Raw genomic sequence first — 17,751 nt, forward strand, 5'->3', positions numbered from 1 at the left:
ACCCCTCAGCCCCCCCCTCCTCCACTCCCCAAAGCCCCCACCAGAACATCACATTTCAATTAGGATTTATGCGGTGACACATTGTTCCTAACCGCTGTTGCGCCCCGAGCCAAGCGCTAATCATGAGGGGGTTTATAGGCCATCACTCTTCCTTCTCACAGCCCTGGAGAGTGTGTGTGCCTGTACAGTGTGTGTACGGTGTGTGTACCAGACATGTGTGAGGGTTTGGTGTGTGTGCGCATGCGGGTGTATGTGCGTGTGTGTGTGACAGAGGCAGAGAGTAGCTTCCTCCCCCGGCCTCCCAAGTGAATGAGGATTATGATAAACTATAGGCTAGCTCTATTGTTTCCATGTGTGTTTGAGAGAGCACCCGTGTGTGAGAGTGTGTGTGCGCGCGCGCGCGTCAGGGCTGAGGCACAGCTCGGATCCATAATTGAATCAGAGAGGGTGGCAATTATGGAGAATAATGACAATTATCCCAAATTAATATGAATATTTATCACCATCAATACAATTGACACTTAAAATCGTTACAATTCTGGCTTGTTATCTTGTTTTGCACTGTAACACAAAAAAAGGTGGTTAAATCTAAACCAGCTAGCCCATAGCTAAAAGAGAACTAACCTCATGATAAAGTGCATCAACCAACTGTGGTTGATAGAACACTGGATAACCAGGGACTAGATGGAAGCTGCAACAAGTCTGTGCTCACACACACACACACCTACCTACACAGCCCATCTTCTCGGGCTGCTGGACATAGCCATCAATCAATCTCCTGACGTCTCACTGAGCCAGCTGTGCTCCGCGGTCGCTATGGGAACACCAATCAAGCCGAAGCAGCCAGAACTCGGGCGGTGTGCGTATGTGTGTGCGAGTACCGGACGGGTGGGGCTTACCGTGTTTGAAGACGCCGATGAGGAGCGATTTGTCCGACTCGCTGTCCCACCAATCGGCAGGGACCTCGGCGTGGAAAGGCTGAGGGATCCAGATATCCATTTCACTGTGGGCCCAGACCAAGGGGAGAGGAAGAGAGAACGAGGGGAAAATGAATTAACAGGGTCTAAAAATCGGCGCGTGTCTGTATTAGGCCCCATCTCCAGGCATCTGGGAGGAAATATGGTCATTAGCCACGCTGCTGGAACATCTCCACTGTGGCTCAAATGGAACCGTATTTCCTACATCGTGCCTCGACCAGAGCCAAAAGTAGGGCACTATATAGGAAATAGGGTGCCGTTTAGAAAGCAGCCCTCATCACTAAGGAGACCTAGGCAGAGCAGGCCTAACCTTATCACCACTAGCAGCCTGCCCTGATGCCTGCAACGCTATCACCACTAGCAGCCTGCCTGGCCTAATCCAATACAGACACACACACAGGCAAGCTGGCACTTATACACAGGCACACACATACACAATAACTGGCACATATATGCGCACACACACACAATAACAGCATTGTAGCTATTCAGCGAAGAGCCTCAGACGCCATTGACATGTTGTGCACGTTTTCGGCATTATATATGCATGCACATCTGGGTGATGGGGTGAAACGAGGGGAGAGGGAGGGAGTGTGAAGATAAAGCAGGCAGGGGCTTGGGAGTGTTGGAGTGAGAGATAAAGGGATGGAGGGAGGAGACGGAAGGGAGTGGATGCCAACCTTGAGTCTGTTCCCTCTAGGATCCGGTCGGCTTGGTCACCGATGACTTCCTGTCGCAGATAGTAGAGCATACGGACCCTCAGGAGAACTCTGTGTGTGGGGGGAGACAGAAATAGGAAAGAAAGAAAAGGGAAGAGAGGGGGAGGGTAATAAAAGTGAAACTCTGGTCCCGTTCGCCAGCAGCAGTAGCTGGCTAGAGCGGCTAGCTGCGGCGGCGGATCTTTGGCACTGGCCGTTACCCATCCATCACGCTGCCAGGCCTGATTAGCCACACCGCGCGCCAGCCCCTGCGCCTGACAGATGGCACCACATAATCGCCCCTGTGTGTGCCGCCTTTCACCCGCTTCCAACAGGTCTGCCTGGCACCTGGCCTGGCGCGGCGCCAGCCTCAACCCCAAAAAACCTGGCCGCCACAAAATCTCCCCGACAACAACAGAGTAGAAAGAAGAGTTGCGGCCAAGGAAGGAGGAGGGAAAGTAAATAGGACACTGGCTAGAACTAAACAAAAGGAGTGTGTGTTGTGTGCGGGGCTAGTTGGAGTGGAGCTATGGAACTCATGTGAAATAGGATTACCGAGGACTAATGGGTGTTCGATTTTTGGGAATTATAAAGAAACCACCAACTATCAACGGTGTGTTGGCCTGCTTATCTATGACAATATGGTGGTGTGTGAGTAGGGGTTGTGTCTCCGTTAGGGGTTAAAGGTCAGAGGTTAGGGTAGACCAGTGTGTTCGAGACCACGTAAAGTGAGACCGGTTAAGAACACATTTTTATTTACAATGATTGCCTACCCCGGCCAAACCGGACGACGCTGGGCCAATTGTGTGCCGCCCTATGGAACTCCCAATCATAGCCAGATGTGATACAGCCTGGAATCGAACCAGGGACTGTAGCGACGCCTCTTGCACTGAGATGCAGCGTCTTAGTCCGCGGAGCCACAGAAATTGAGAATGGTGAAAAATGCATGCCGAGGGAAAATAGTCACTCTACAAGTTGTTACTAACCCAAACACAGTAGGGAACAATGACGGCCTTCAGAGAATTTGTAAAATAATAAAATGTTCTGATTTTCTCTCTTCAGTTGTTGTTGGAAAGGAAAGCGTGAACACTGAAGATGAGAAAAAGATCCAATAATGATTTTTCTTTGGTGGTTTTTGGGGAGATAAATCTAGATGGCTAAACTCTATTAGGGAATCGTTTTGGAGTGACAGTGGACATTCAACCAATCACATGTTGATTTTTAATGGGTTGGACGTTTAACCAAAACTTACGGAAACGACTTCCTTCAAAGGCCAACAGGTCACTGCGCAATAGCGAGCAGTAGTTTTCCCACAATCTAGCTAGCTTTCGTTGTAGACTAGTTTGCAGCAGGTGCTATTGAAGAGGATGGTAATTTGTTGGTGAGTGGAACTGTGTTTTTATTTATTGCAGCTCGCAGCCATTTCTTTGAAAATAACTTTAGCGTGAAACGTTGTTGCATCTAAACTTAAGTTCACCGGTCACTTTGCGTGCTGTTTGTGAAAAAGACATTTGCAACGGGAAGTAATAGTTAACGCTTAATGGTTGTGTTTTTGTATTCTTATGATTGGGACCTACTGGCGTATTATGTCAGTGAATGTGCGCCATGTCCTTTAACATCATGCTGTGTGTGACTGCTGTCTATCGGCCCTATGTGTTTAACATAAACTGCACTCTCCTACATAGTGCGCTCTGGTATTACAGTCGCTGTCCATCCGGCATCACGAGCTTGTCTCGCACATCCTTTGACGTGTCACTGTTCTTGCTTTTGGTGATGTGTGATCGTGATGGCGTAAGGCTGTTTAAGCAGTGTGGTTGTGGGTAGCATTATCCGTGTGGGTGCTATCTGTGTGAGTGGCAGCCAGAAGCTTGACTCAGTTCTGTTTTATTCAGTTGGGTGCATTAAGTGATGGTATGATTTTTGAGTTCAGTACATGTTGGAAGTTGCCACGTTTCACCACTGAGCAAACATGTCTATAATAGATATTAAGACTGTTACAATTCCCCCCCTCCCCATCACTAATAGTGAGCACGCAACTTGCAAATAATTCCCCTAAGTCTTCCTTACTAGTGAATCAAGGAAATTCTGACGAGCGCAACAAGGTTTGAGGATATTTGTCAATGAAAGTAAAGAAGAGTAATGTTACGAGTCAAGTAGGAGGCCCAGGTTTTAATAGGTGATAAGATCGTTTAATGAAAGGTGGGTATATATATTTCACCTGGCGAAGCAGTTTAAGGCGCTGACTAAATGGAAGCTGATAACTACTGAGTTTCTTACGCCACTAGGAAGAAATGACGAGTCCTCACTGTCCGACACAGTCAAAATGTATCAGACAAACATGGGGTCTCGAGACCGGACTCGAGCACAGCGACACTGAGCTTGATCAATGGCTAATTTGTTCCTTTGGTGTTTGAAAAACGACATTGTTGAGGTTAGGATTTAGGGGTGACTTACTTATTACAGTGGTGTTTGAGGTGTCTTTTGTAGCTGTCCTCCTGCAGTAGCAGGTCAGGGTTACAGCTGGCCAGCCACTCTGCCCTGGGGAGCTGGGGAGGGGCAGGTGGGGCTGGTTTCCCTTTCTTGCCCTTACGACCCCGTGGTACTGGAGTAGACAGACCTGCAGGAGATAGGGGGGGGGGGAATCACAACAAGTGTCAAAAACATTACAATTTAGGGTAATAGATTAATTAGTTCTCATTGAGATCCCTTTATAAAGAGACCTGGGTTTGACAAGTCTAGTACCAGCAAGGATTTTATCAATTATGACAATTATTTATTTGAAATGGCCATCTGCAAACTAATGGATAACATTGAAATAGCAAGGAATTGGGCTAACTCTACGGTTCGTGTAACCAAATCAGATTCCAGTTTGCTTATGCGGGAAACCAATGAGGATCAAGGTCAAATAAGTTATGTAAAGTCAGACTGAACCAGTTTGAGCCGGTTCTAGTCCAGCGCTAAACCAGACAGAGCATAAGGTTAAAGCAAGGTCATGTCAGGAGTTGTTGTGGAGGGAATAAGTGGGGGAGGGGTTGAGTGAGCGAGCGAGGGAGGGACGTTGGTGGTGGTACTGTGAAAAATCCTATGGAATTCAACGTATGTTTATTCACTACTCCTACTGGGGGCTATTGGGCAGGTCTTAAAGAGCAGCTGGTGAGGTTGCTACTGTGAGACAGTGGAAAGGTGGTGGTGTGTTCGTTACGTTTTTGGTTAAGCTACGGTAATGCTGCAGTAAGGGTGTGTAGGGATACGTACCGGAATGGTTAGTGAGCGTGCGGCTCTGTCCGTCCTCGGTGGGCGTGATGAGGTCCCAGATGAAGCTCTTGATGTTCTCGTCGCCACGGTAGTGCAGCAGGCAGTAGGCCAGCAGGGCGCGGCAGATGGTCTCCACATCTTGCTCCCGCAGGGGCCGCTTGAAACGCCCGTGGGACAGGATGTCTCCCCAGCGACCCCACCTAGCAGGGAGGGGGAGATCATCACAGAGAGAGGGGAAGAAAAAGGGAGGGGAGAGACGGAGGGATAGAAAGTGATAACGGGAGAGGGGGGGAAAGAAAAAAGGAGAGCGGGAAAGAGAAAACAAGATGAAGGAAATTATAAGAAAAGAAGAATAGACGAACGAAGCAAGGAGAGAGAGAGGAGAAAGAGATGAGAATGATTTAGTCAGTGTCTCAAGTATTATCATTTATCCCGATGACTCACATTTACAATCTGGAGCTGGAAGGTTTTTTATTTCCATATTCCTCCCCCCACCCAAACTACTACAGTAAAGTTGAGGGGCGGGTATGAATGGGGCGGTGTTATGTCTGGCTCTCTGCCTTTCAACCAGGTTCCAATGTCACACCACGATCTGATTCCGTGACCCCGTTCGCTCATGACCGCACATGCAACCGACAGCACATCTCATTACCGCGGGTGACCCAGAGTAGATTTCTACTTGTGACAACCGAGCGAAGACTCTTGTCTCGCCCTAAAACGTTTCTACATGGCAGTGAGATAACCCCACTGACACCCAGACGATAGGAGTGCGTTTGTGGGTCGAGGGAGGCTGGGGCTGGTCTATGGAGGGAGGGAGTCAATGGCAGCAGCGTCAGTTGAAATGAGTCCTCTCAGACGTGATGGCTCTAATTTGCCCTACAGCCCTGGGGTCTAGACAGTACAGTTGACTCGGTCGCATGTGAAAAACAAACCCCACTGCTGGTCAGACATGGTGAGTGCATGCAGCCAGCCGTGATCTCTCCCTGCGGAGGGCAGCCGGGCACGGCGACTAATGAGTGTGTGTGTTTATACGTAAGTGCTGGGCCATTGTGTGTGATGTAGGTGCTGGTTGGTTGGTTCACTGTGTGGTTGTGTGTTGGGTCATTATAGGAGTGCACGCAAGATCGATCTGGGCTCGTGTGTGTGTGTAAGTATACAGGCATGTTTAATGGCCCCTTGCGTGTGGGAGCCTCAGATGGCTAAGTGTTAAATTACTCTACATGGGAGTGTGCAAGCAATAGCGCTCCGTGGGCATCATTTCCCCCCAGACCACCGCAGCATGACCAGACCAGTCGCTTGTGACTGGTGTTTAGGCAAGCACACATCCTCAACCTCCTGAGCCTACAAAGGAGGGAAAGGAAAGATGAGATCGGTACCCTGGAAGCCAGACAAGATATGACATCTCTCAGGAATCAGGTGGACTTCCTGACCGAGAAGATGTAGAGGTGAAAGGATTGGATGAGTGATAATCAAGGGCTGTGGTAATATCCCTCTGGTGTGTTTGATTCATTTCTTACATCCATCTAACAGTCTGTAGTGTCTAGCTGTAGATATTGACCACTATGGTGAAAATCTTTCACCGAATTCCCCCCAGAAAAAAAAACGATTACATTCTTTCAGATCTATCAGGGTTAGCCTTCCAAAGGGACTTGGGGCTTGGAGAACAGTCATCCCTTCCCTAACAAATGTCTAAGTCTTTCAGATGTCCACTCACCCATAAACCAGGAGGTTCTTCTCCACCCTAAAGCACTCGCTGCGGGGGTACCCTTGGGCTCGGTCCTGTGGCCGCCTGGGTTTAGTCAAGGGCTTCTCGTTCTCGCCGTCACTCTCCAGCTCGGAGAACTCTGCCAACTCGTCCTCCTTCATTGAGCTGTAGTGGCGTGTCTGCTTCCGTACCCTCGGCGTATCAATCACCAGGGTGTTCTAAGAAAATTGTTATTTAAATCACACAAAATTAAATTCTGTCAAACCCCCCCCAACCACATTTCCCTCCCTGTTAAAACGCTCAAAACAGGTAACATGGTATTATTGACCTTATTACCAGTTTCCCTGCGGATAGAGATCGATAAATTAGGTACAGTACACGTCAAAGGTTTGGACACCTACTCATTCAAGGGGTTTTCCTTATTCTTACTATGATAACAGAAGACATCAAAACTATGAAACACATGGAATCATGTATTATCCCCCATTTTTTTTTATTTTTATCAAAATATATTTGAGATTCTTCAAAGTAGCCACTCTTTGCCTTGACAGCTTTGCACAATCTTGGCACTCTCTCAACCAGCTTCACCTGGAATGCTTATCCAACAGTCTTGAAGGAGTTTCCACATATGCTGAGCACTTGTTAGCCAAGCGGGCTGTCGTGCCTTTTACTGAGGAGTGGCTTCCGTCTGGACACACTACCATAAAGGCCTGATTGGTGGAGTGCTGCAGAGATGGTTGTCCGACTGGAAGGTTCTCCCATCTCCACAGAGGAACTCTGTCAAAGTGACCATCGGGTTCTTGGTCAGGGAGGTGACCAAGGCCCATCTCCCCCGATTCCCCAGTTTGGCCGGGGGGCCAGCTCTAGAAAGAGTCTTGGTGGTTCCAAATTTCTTTATTTGAGAATAATGGAGGCCACTGTGTCTTGGGGACATTTTTTGTTTCCCCGCCGCAGATTTGTGCCTCGACACAATCCTGTCTCGGAGCTCTACAGACAATTCCTTCGACCTCATGGCTTGGATTTTGCTCTGACATAATTGGATTTTGCTCTGACATGCCCGGTCAACTATGGGACATTATATACAGGTGTGCACCTTTCCAAATCATGTTCAATTAATTGAATTTACCACAGGTGGACTCTAATCAATCATCTCACGGATGATACATGGAAATGGGATGCACCTGAGCTCCATTTTGAGTCTCATAGCAACGCATCTGAATACTTAAGTAAATAAGGTATGTTTGACATTTTTTATAAATTTGCAACAATTTCTAAAAACCTGTTTTCGCTTTGTCATTATGGGGTATTGCGTGTAGATTGATGAGGATTTTTATTTATTTAATTCATTCAAGAACAAGGCTGTAATGTAACATTTGGAGTCAAGGGGTCTGAATAGTTTCCGAAAGCATTGTATACACACACACACATATATATATATAAAAACTCATCCAGGGTGACTTGCAGAGATGACACGTCTGTTTATGCGGCTGGATTAAGTGCTATACTCTAGGGCCCTTGAAAGGGAGGAAAGAGCAAGAGCGGTGTGGGGTAGAGGCGACGAGGAGAGGAAAAGGACTTGCTCTCTAGACTGACTAAGTGATGTCTCTGTTCCCCTCCGGCAGCAGCATAAGCTGCTTACTGCCTCTGGGTCCACCGAAGAGGGGAATGCGGGGTAATTAAGGAATAGAAAGAGATTCCCACAGCCACCGTTTTAAATGAGCTTGACTTAGCCCAGTTATGACTGGGGTGCCACGCATGGCTAGCCTGGGGGTAATAAGCCATATTAATTAACGCTTTAGATTAGTGTATGTATGAGGGAGATAATACTATTGAGCGCCGATACTTTAGCATGTGGTGTCTAAAGAGAGGGGAAACGCTGGTGTGACCACCCCGGGCTGGGTTTCTCCCATTCCCATAGTAAATACTGCAACTGAGAATTCAGCCCCAGAAGCCAAACTGTCAACACAAATTGGTAGCCTCACTGTCCTCAAGTAGCCCGTTACTGTACAGTCCTTGAGACTGAAATACTGACCAAGCCAAGTCTCTGCCCTCCTAGGTCACCCCTGTCACACTACATTTCCCACAATTCAATTTCCTGAGGCTCACCCGTCCATTGATAGCATCCATGTCGAGCTCCGCCTTCTTGGCCCACTTCTGCCAGAAGTCTGGGTCCTCCAGGGAAATGTCCGTCCTGTTCCCAGCGGCCACGAAGCTCGCCTGGGGAGAAAGGGAGAAGGAGAAACGGTACCAACAGCGAATCTCCTGAATGCGTTTTCTCCACCTTCTTTTAATCAAATGACACTTTTGATCTCAAAGAAGTGCTGCTGGGTTAGCTCCCACTGACACTGCACAGCTTGGTTCTGAACGAGCCTGGCTCTCTAGTGTTAATGACCATAGAAATAGAATTACTAATAGAATGGGGCGACGGTCCACCCAGGCCCATAGACTTGAAAAGGTAAATCTGTTCTAGTAATTCAATTCCTATGGTAATGACTACTGGATTGAATGAGGGAGCTAAGAATACATAGGAAACAGCGTATTGAAGCTACCTTGGCGAAGGTGGACCCCTTGCCCTCGGACTCAATGGTGATGGTCTGGGTTCGTCTCTGGAGGATCTGGTCAATGTCTTCCTCGCAAAACTTCGAGCCCTCGTCCTCCTCGTCCATCAGAGCTCCGTAAGCTCCTTTGCGGAGGAGGTCCTCCACTTCCTTCTTAGACAGCTGCTGCACCTGAGGTGGTAGAGTACATTTGAGGGTTTAGATCACGGAGCTCGGCACATCAGAAGTTTACCTTTATTAAGGTAATGAAGTACGGTTGAGAAGACCATCTTTCAAAAAAGACAGATGAGCAACCTTCACAGGTGACCAACCTTCTATTGCTGCATATATAATTTAGACTATAACAAGATGTCCTCAAGCCTGGTCTTGCTATTTGACGGTGTGAGAACTGTGTGAGTGTCGTACCCCGTTGGCTGCGTTCTCTCGGCCACTCATGGATTGCAGCACAGCCTTGTCAAGGCCCAGCTTGAGGCTGGCCTTGTCAAACATCTCCCTCTCATAGGAGTTCCTAGTGATCAGTCTGTAGATCTTCACTGCCTTGCTCTGGCCAATCCTGTGGCATCTGGCTTGGGCCTGAGAGAGAGGAAAAGAGAAAGAGGTATGGAGAGAAAAAAAAACCCACACGCTTAGATTCCAAAAAGCATAGATCAACTGATAATAAACAAAGTCATGGAGCTGTGTACCAGTGTGATAACATCTTGTCTGCCCTGTTTTGGAATGTTCACTCTTGTCTGTGCCCTGTGTTTTGTTTAATTTGCAAACCTGTGTACTGCATTTTGACTAGTGTCTGTCTACTGTATTTAACAGCACTGTATTGACCTGTGCAGTTATTTGAGTTGTGACCACAGTATTCTCAAAGATAAAAAAAAAAAATTGCATCTTCAACTATCAAACTTAGTAGTGAGACTATTTCCAAGTCCAGCCCAGTCTTCATACCTGTAAGTCATTCTGGGGGTTCCAGTCCGAGTCAAAGATGATGCAGGTGTCTGCAGCAGTCAGGTTGATGCCCAGGCCCCCGGCCCGGGTACACAGCAGGAAGACAAAGCGGTCGGAGTCCGGTCGAGAGAAGCGGTCGATCGCAGCCTGCCGGAGGTTACCCCTCACGCGGCCATCGATACGCTCGTACGGGTACCTAGTCGGATGGAGACGGTCATGGTGAGCGTCAACACAGTCATACTAAAACAACCCACGTTTCTGACTGTCATCGATGTGCTCCTACAGACTACTAGTAATGTGTGTGTATCTATATACACACACAGCATGAATTATGATGTTCAAATGCATCAACTATTCGAAGATAAAACACGGCCAACATTTAAAAAAATAAAAGCGGGCTGCATCTGGCACATGGGCAACCAGTTTCAGACCCCTGGGTTAGGGGACTGAAGAGAACATCTAAAACAGTCAGATTCGCACCGTTTCTGGATGAGGTAGTCCTCCAAGATGTCCAGGCAGCGCACCATCTGGGAGAAGACGAGGACCCTGTGTCCCCCGGCCTTCAGCTTGGGCAGCAGCTTGTCGATCAGCACCAGCTTGCCCGCCGCCTGGATCATGGCCTGCAGGTGGAACTGGGCCATCTCGGCGTGGTGGTTTTCGCGGAAGTCCTCCAGGATCTTCTCCTCTGCACCTAGAACATAAGAGGCATCAGAATCATTCAAAGCAGCATGACTAAACCCAGTCAGTTCACAAACAAACCCAAGCCAAGTAGGTGGGGCACAGGACACCAAATTAACATCCAGAGGGTCCAAAATATACACATTCTAAGCCAAACGATTTTAGAATGAGTGTGATCTGCGTTAGTGTGTGTTCAGTACCATTGATGAGGTAGGGGTGGTTGCAGCACTTCCTCAGCTCCATCATGGTGTTGAGCAGGTTGGGGACCTGAGCCCCTCCGCCTCCCCATGCACCACCACCACCTCCCGGTCCCCCTTTAGACAGAAAGGAGAAGTTCTTCTCCAGAATGGCCCGGTAGTACTTCTTCTGGATGTTGGTCAGCTCCACCTGAGAACAGGGGATAGGAACGAAATCAGTCAGCAAGACCTCATAATACGGCAGTAGTAATCTAACAGAGAAGGTAAGATGGCTTGCACGTTGAAAGAATTGACGTTAAGATAATTCCATTCAAGTACAAGGAAATCTCAGTATTTGACCATGAAAAACGCACTCAAACACACACCTCGATGATGGTCTCCTCCTTGGGGGCCAGGTTCTTCTCCACATCCTCCTTGAGACGTCGCAGCATCATGGGCTTCAGGATGGCCTGCAGCTTCTGGACCTGCTCCTCAGTCTTGAGGTCGCCAAACTCCTGCATGAAGGTGTTCTCTGAGGGGAAGCGTTCAGGCTCCAGGAAGTTGAGCAGACTGAAGAGCTCCTCCACAGTGTTCTGCAAGGGCGTTCCGGTCAGCAGCACCTTGTGCTCCTTCCCAGGGGGAGAGGGGGGAGTATTTAGTCATTACTGTACTTAGTTCCTTCCAGTAGGTCTTTATATATATATATATATATATATATATATATATATATATATATATATATATATATTTTTTTTTTATTACTCCTGTGATAGGAGAGGAGGAAAGCGGAAACATATTGTCCCATTAATATCCATGAAATATTAGCATTTCATCAATAAATTGCTTATTTTCCAACAGGTCCAATGGCAAGTAGTCTTTGTATCCACATGTGGTTGTATTGTGCATTTTTTTTTTTGTCAAATAAATCATACATCTCAACTAGACATTTCTCTCCGTTTCAACTCACCATGTCCATCATCTTGAGTCCCTCGAGCAGTTTGCAGTTCCTGTTTTTGAGGCGGTGAGCTTCGTCGATGACCACACAGCGCCACGGGACGCTGCGCAGCTCCGGGCAGTCCGTCAGGATCATCTCAAACGTGGTGATGACTGCATGAAATTTGTACGCTCCCTTTATCACACGACCCTGAGGACGGAGGGAGAAGAGAGCGAGGGAGAGGAAGGAGTGTTATGGTGAACATTAGATTTTCCTGCCCACGCGACTCAATCAGGGAAAACTCAGGACCCTGGTTATAGGATTACATGGTCTGCCGAGGTACTGGTGGTCTGGAGGTACTGGTGGTCTGTGGCGGTACTGCAGATGGTCCGCAAATTTTATTATGATTTAATCTTTTTTTTGTTGACAAAAATAAAAAGTTGGGAGTATTAAAGGTATTGTAATTAATTTTACATTACTTTTCACAATGCTAATTGTAATAATAATAATAATAATAATAATAATAATAATAATAATAATAATAATAATAATAATAATAATAATAATAGGCCTTTAATCTGTTACATTTACAGATAAAATTGACTCAATTTGGCCGGCAAGATATTTTGGTACAAATTCCATAACTCTGAACTTTCGACGGTGATGTGGTGTTCACCGGACCAGAAAAGACGGTGAACCGCTGGGTTAACACATTTAAAATAGTTATTGGAGTAGATTACGGTCACATTTCGGTCACTGTAGTCTTTATTCGGTCTGGTAAGGTCAGTGTGGCTCTCTGGTTAATGAGGTCAAGTACCTGACCGTCTATCTAAAAGTACTTACTGTGGGATTATTCTTAGATTAGGGTGAAGAACCTAGTGTACCGTACTATAGTCTCACTTAGGCCTAAGCGTGTTGTGAGGTCATGTTTGTTATGCAATGCTAAAGTTGTGATAGAATAAGGTCATGTTGCGCTTGGGATTATCGTTACATTAAGGTCTCGTTACCTGTGCGTCTGGCCTTAATGGTCATGTTACGGTCAGGTTAAATTACGGTATGGTCACGCATATGCGCCGCAGGAGTTCATCTCGTAGGCCTGGATGGTCTTATAGTTGTGGTGTGGTTAGGTCATGGTTAAAGTACGGCAACGTTACGGTCAAGACGTACCTGCGCGTCACGGTAGTTCATCTCGTAGGCCTGGATGGTCTTGCGGCTGGCCTGGCTGCCATGGTAGACGATGACGTTGAGTTCGGTCCAGGTGCGGAACTCCCTTTCCCAGTTTGGAATGGTGGAGAGGGGGGCGATGACCAGGAAGGGCCCGTGGATCCCCTTCAGGTAGATCTCATAGAGGAATGTGATGGACTGGATGGTCTTGCCCAGGCCCATTTCATCTGCTAGGATGCAGTTCCGTCTGGGAGGGGGAGAAACATTATGAACATGATGAAAGGGAGTCCTCAGTGACTACTAGCGGTAGCGAGTCCTCAGTGACTACTAGCGGTAGCGAGTCCTCAGTGACTACTAGCGGTAGCGAGTCCTCAGTGACTACTAGCGGTAGCGAGTCCTCAGTGACTACTAGCGGTAGCGAGTCCTCAGTGACTACTAGCGGTAGCGAGTCCTCAGTGACTACTAGCGGTAGCGAGTCCTCAGTGACTACTAGCGGTAGCGAGTCCTCAGTGACTACTAGCGGTAGCGAGTCCTCAGTGACTACTAGCGGTAGCGAGTCCTCAGTGACTACTAGCGGTAGCGAGTCCTCAGTGACTACTAGCGGTAGCGAGTCCTCAGTGACTACTAGCGGTAGCGAGTCCTCAGTGACTACTAGCGGTAGCGAGTCCTCAGTGACTACTAGCGGTAGCGAGTCCTCAGTGACTACTAGCGGTAGCGAGTCCTCAGTGACTACTAGCGGTAGCGAGTCCTCAGTGACTACTAGCGGTAGCGAGTCCTCAGTGACTACTAGCGGTAGCGAGTCCTCAGTGACTACTAGCGGTAGCGAGTCCTCAGTGACTACTAGCGGTAGCGAGTCCTCAGTGACTACTAGCGGTAGCGAGTCCTCAGTGACTACTAGCGGTAGCGAGTCCTCAGTGACTACTAGCGGTAGCGAGTCCTCAGTGACTACTAGCGGTAGCGAGTCCTCAGTGACTACTAGCGGTAGCGAGTCCTCAGTGACTACTAGCGGTAGCGAGTCCTCAGTGACTACTAGCGGTAGCGAGTCCTCAGTGACTACTAGCGGTAGCGAGTCCTCAGTGACTACTAGCGGTAGCGAGTCCTCAGTGACTACTAGCGGTAGCGAGTCCTCAGTGACTACTAGCGGTAGCGAGTCCTCAGTGACTACTAGCGGTAGCGAGTCCTCAGTGACTACTAGCGGTAGCGAGTCCTCAGTGACTACTAGCGGTAGCGAGTCCTCAGTGACTACTAGCGGTAGCGAGTCCTCAGTGACTACTAGCGGTAGCGAGTCCTCAGTGACTACTAGCGGTAGCGAGTCCTCAGTGACTACTAGCGGTAGCGAGTCCTCAGTGACTACTAGCGGTAGCGAGTCCTCAGTGACTACTAGCGGTAGCGAGTCCTCAGTGACTACTAGCGGTAGCGAGTCCTCAGTGACTACTAGCGGTAGCGAGTCCTCAGTGACTACTAGCGGTAGCGAGTCCTCAGTGACTACTAGCGGTAGCGAGTCCTCAGTGACTACTAGCGGTAGCGAGTTATCTAAATGTGCAGTTAAGAGGAAAGAAAGGAGAGAAAACAATGCAATAAATGAGATGTAACCGGGATAGCGTCTCAGCGAGTCCTCAGTGACTATTAGCGGTAGCGAGTCCTCAGTGACTATTAGCGGTAGCGAGTTCTCAGTGACTATTAGCGGTAGCGAGTTATCTAAATGTGCAGTTAAGAGGAAAGAAAGGAGAGAAAAACAATGCAATAAATGAGACGTAACCGGGATAGCGTCTCAAATGCCACGCAATTGACTATATAGTGCCCTGCCTTTGGCCAAGTAGTCCCACTATATGGGCAATAGTGTGTCCTTCACTCTGTTCACTCCATTAGTGAGTGAGTAATCTAATGAACAGTTAAGCTAACCCGGTTAGGGCAGATCAATGACATTCAAATTAAGGAGTGAGTGTGTGTGGAAGCTTTTCTATAGTGTTATACTGATATATTGGGGTAGGCAGGCTACACTGGTGACGGGTTTGTGTGTGTGTGGTGAAGGGGTGTCAGTGTGTGCGTGCATTAGTGTGTCCTGTGCAGCAGCGGTAGATCACACATTAATGATTAGTGTGAGAAAAGCACAGCTTGGGTACACACATGTCCCTATAACACATGGGTTGGAGGACACCCTATGGGGAATGGATGTGTTGATTGTATTCACGCATGTTCGGTGACATGTTTAAGTATTATCCATGCGAATGTGTTGGATAAACATAGCATCTACACTACATGACCAAAAGTATGTGGACACCTATTCATCGAAAATCTCATTCCAATATGGAGTTGGTCCCCCCTTTGCTGCTATAACAGCCTTCACTCTTCTGGGAAGGCTTTCCACTAGATGTTGGAACATTGCTGTGGGGACTTGCTTCCATTCAGCCACAAGAGCATTAGTGAGGTCGGGCACTGATGTTGAGCACTGATGTTGAGCGATAAGGCCCTTGCACGCAGTCAGCATTTTAATTCATCCCAAAGGCATTTGATGGGGTTGAGGTCAGGGGTCTGTGCAGGCCAGTCAAGTTCTTCCACACCGATCTTGACAAACTATTTTTGTATGGACCTTGCTTTGTGCACGGGGGCATTGTCATGCTGAAACAGGAAAGGGCCTTCCCCAAACTGTTGCCACAAAGTTGGAAGCATAGAATTGTCTAGAAAGTCATTAAATGCTGTAGTGTATGTAGAACTGCAACTAAGGGGCCTAGCCTGAACCATGAAAAACAGCCCCAGACCATTATACCTCCTCCACCAAACTTTCCAGCTGGCACTATGCATTGCGGCAGGTAGTGTTCACCTGGCATCCACCAAACCCAGATTCATCCGTCGAATTGCCAGATGGGGAAGCGTGATTCATCATTCCAGAGAATGCGTGTCTGGTGCTCCTGAATCCAATGGCAGTGAGCTTTACACCACTCCAGCTGACGTTTGGCATTGCGCATGGTGATCTTAGGCTTGTGTGAGGCTGCTGAGCCATGGAAACTCTGTAGCGAGACTTGCAACCAAGGACAGACAATTTTTACGCTCTACGCGCTTCAGCACTCGCCAGTTCCGTTCTGTGAGCTTATGTGGCCTACCACTTCACGGCTGAGCCGATGTTGCTCCTAGATGTTTCCACTTCACAATAACATCACTTACAGTTGACTGGGGCAGCTCTAGCAGGGCAGAAATTTGACGAACTGCATTGTTGTAAAAGTGGCATCCTATGACGATGCCACATTGAAAGTCACTGAGCTCTTCAGTAAGGTAATTCTATTGCCAATGTTTATCTATGGAGATTGCATGGCTGTGTCTTCGATTTTATACACCTGTGAGCAACGGGTGTGGGTGAAATAGCAAAATCCACTAATTTGAAGGGATGTCCACATACTCAATTACATACAAAGTATTTGTTATTGAGTACCTGTGAGGTTTTTTAAAATCACATTTTAGACTCGATATCATGTATATTATACTACTGTTATATAATAAACGTTGTATAATAGGCGGTCATACAGATACATCATACAGCTTAGCACACACAGACAGCGTTATAGTACTTCTCCTTACGTATTGTACCAGTTGAAGAGCAGCCAGTTCACTCCCTCCAGCTGGTATTCCCTGAGTGCGTTGTCGTTTTTATAATCCCTGGAACTCTCGGATTTCTGCCAGCCATCAGTGGGAGGTCGCTCCTGTTTCAAATAAAAGCCTGCCGTTAGTGGTTTCCGTGCGACTGCAGGAGCGTGGCCTTGCTGGCTCTGAGTTAAAGGGCCGGGACCATAAAAAAATGTAAGAAAAAGGTAGCAGGAGAGTCTGTAGAGTGGAAGTGTGTGTGGAGATTTTTAATACTCACCACGCGCTTTGTCTCGGGCTGGCGGGCCGAGACGGCCTCGTACTCCTCGATCTTGGCCAGGTCGATGTCGGCCTTCAGCTCCCACGTGCTGTCCTCATAGGGCAGGGAGCACCACTTCACCAGGTACAGGTTAACAGGCTGGGGAAAGAGGATAGTTAGAGAGAGGGTTAGTGTGTCTTTCTGTGACTCCAACATGAAAGGAAAGGGCAACCAACGTTTGGTCTGAACTTAAAAGGAACGTTCAGCCAATGAACTTCAAAACAAGGATAAGTCAAGGACATAACCAAACCTATCCAACTTTGGAGGCCATTTAAAGGCCATAGAGAAAGGTAGAAAAGAAAGAGAAGGAACAAACCTCGCCGTTCTCATCTGTGCTCTCCGACTCGTCCAGGACCCGGTCCACCTCAACATAGTCCGGGTTGAAAGGCTCATCATCCATCTGCAGGAGGGAGGGAATGAGAGAAGGTCAGCTTCTGACCATTATGATGGCAGATGAAGATGGCAGGAAGAGTGAAGCGCAGAGAAAGTCTAACATTCACCCAACCAAATAACCATATGTTATTGAATCCTCTGAAGTTGAAAGTAGGAGGAAAGAAACCGATTGTACAACGCGTGTTAAAACGGACACAAAATGGCAGCCAAACAGTGGGGAAGATAACGGTGCGGGACTGACCTCTGTTACGAAGGTGGCGAGGGCCTGCTTGGCCCTGAACCGCTTGACCTTCTGGTGGATCCTTTTGTCCTTCTCCAGCTCCTCCAGGTCTGCCCAGCGACAGTGCAGGTAGGAGCTACACAGAGAGGGAGAAATACAGTT

The 17,751-nt window shown here is 47.8% G+C and overlaps 1 protein-coding gene across 3 annotated transcripts in view; it reads right to left on the minus strand.

The window, feature by feature from the left end:
• Nucleotides 1-17,751, minus strand: part of chd7 (chromodomain helicase DNA binding protein 7) — an 83,459-nt gene that overhangs the window by 18,113 nt on the left and 47,595 nt on the right. For all 3 annotated transcript variants that reach the window (XM_036985768.2, XM_036985766.2, XM_036985767.2), the window contains exons 8-25: nt 17,611-17,725; nt 17,293-17,376; nt 16,938-17,075; nt 16,655-16,776; nt 13,085-13,328; nt 11,951-12,127; nt 11,370-11,612; nt 11,008-11,194; nt 10,610-10,820; nt 10,130-10,325; nt 9,599-9,766; nt 9,185-9,364; nt 8,742-8,852; nt 6,645-6,853; nt 4,931-5,130; nt 4,130-4,292; nt 1,658-1,747; nt 900-1,003 (exon numbers count right to left, since the gene is read on the minus strand). In XM_036985768.2, coding sequence (XP_036841663.2) covers nt 900-1,003; nt 1,658-1,747; nt 4,130-4,292; nt 4,931-5,130; nt 6,645-6,853; nt 8,742-8,852; nt 9,185-9,364; nt 9,599-9,766; nt 10,130-10,325; nt 10,610-10,820; nt 11,008-11,194; nt 11,370-11,612; nt 11,951-12,127; nt 13,085-13,328; nt 16,655-16,776; nt 16,938-17,075; nt 17,293-17,376; nt 17,611-17,725 — 2,942 coding nt within the window. The remainder of the gene's footprint in view (nt 1-899; nt 1,004-1,657; nt 1,748-4,129; nt 4,293-4,930; nt 5,131-6,644; nt 6,854-8,741; nt 8,853-9,184; nt 9,365-9,598; nt 9,767-10,129; nt 10,326-10,609; nt 10,821-11,007; nt 11,195-11,369; nt 11,613-11,950; nt 12,128-13,084; nt 13,329-16,654; nt 16,777-16,937; nt 17,076-17,292; nt 17,377-17,610; nt 17,726-17,751) is intronic.

Source organism: Oncorhynchus mykiss, chromosome 8 (genome assembly GCF_057628025.1).
Source record: "Oncorhynchus mykiss isolate SJ-2025 chromosome 8, ASM5762802v1, whole genome shotgun sequence".
Taxonomy (NCBI): Eukaryota; Metazoa; Chordata; class Actinopteri; order Salmoniformes; family Salmonidae; genus Oncorhynchus; species Oncorhynchus mykiss.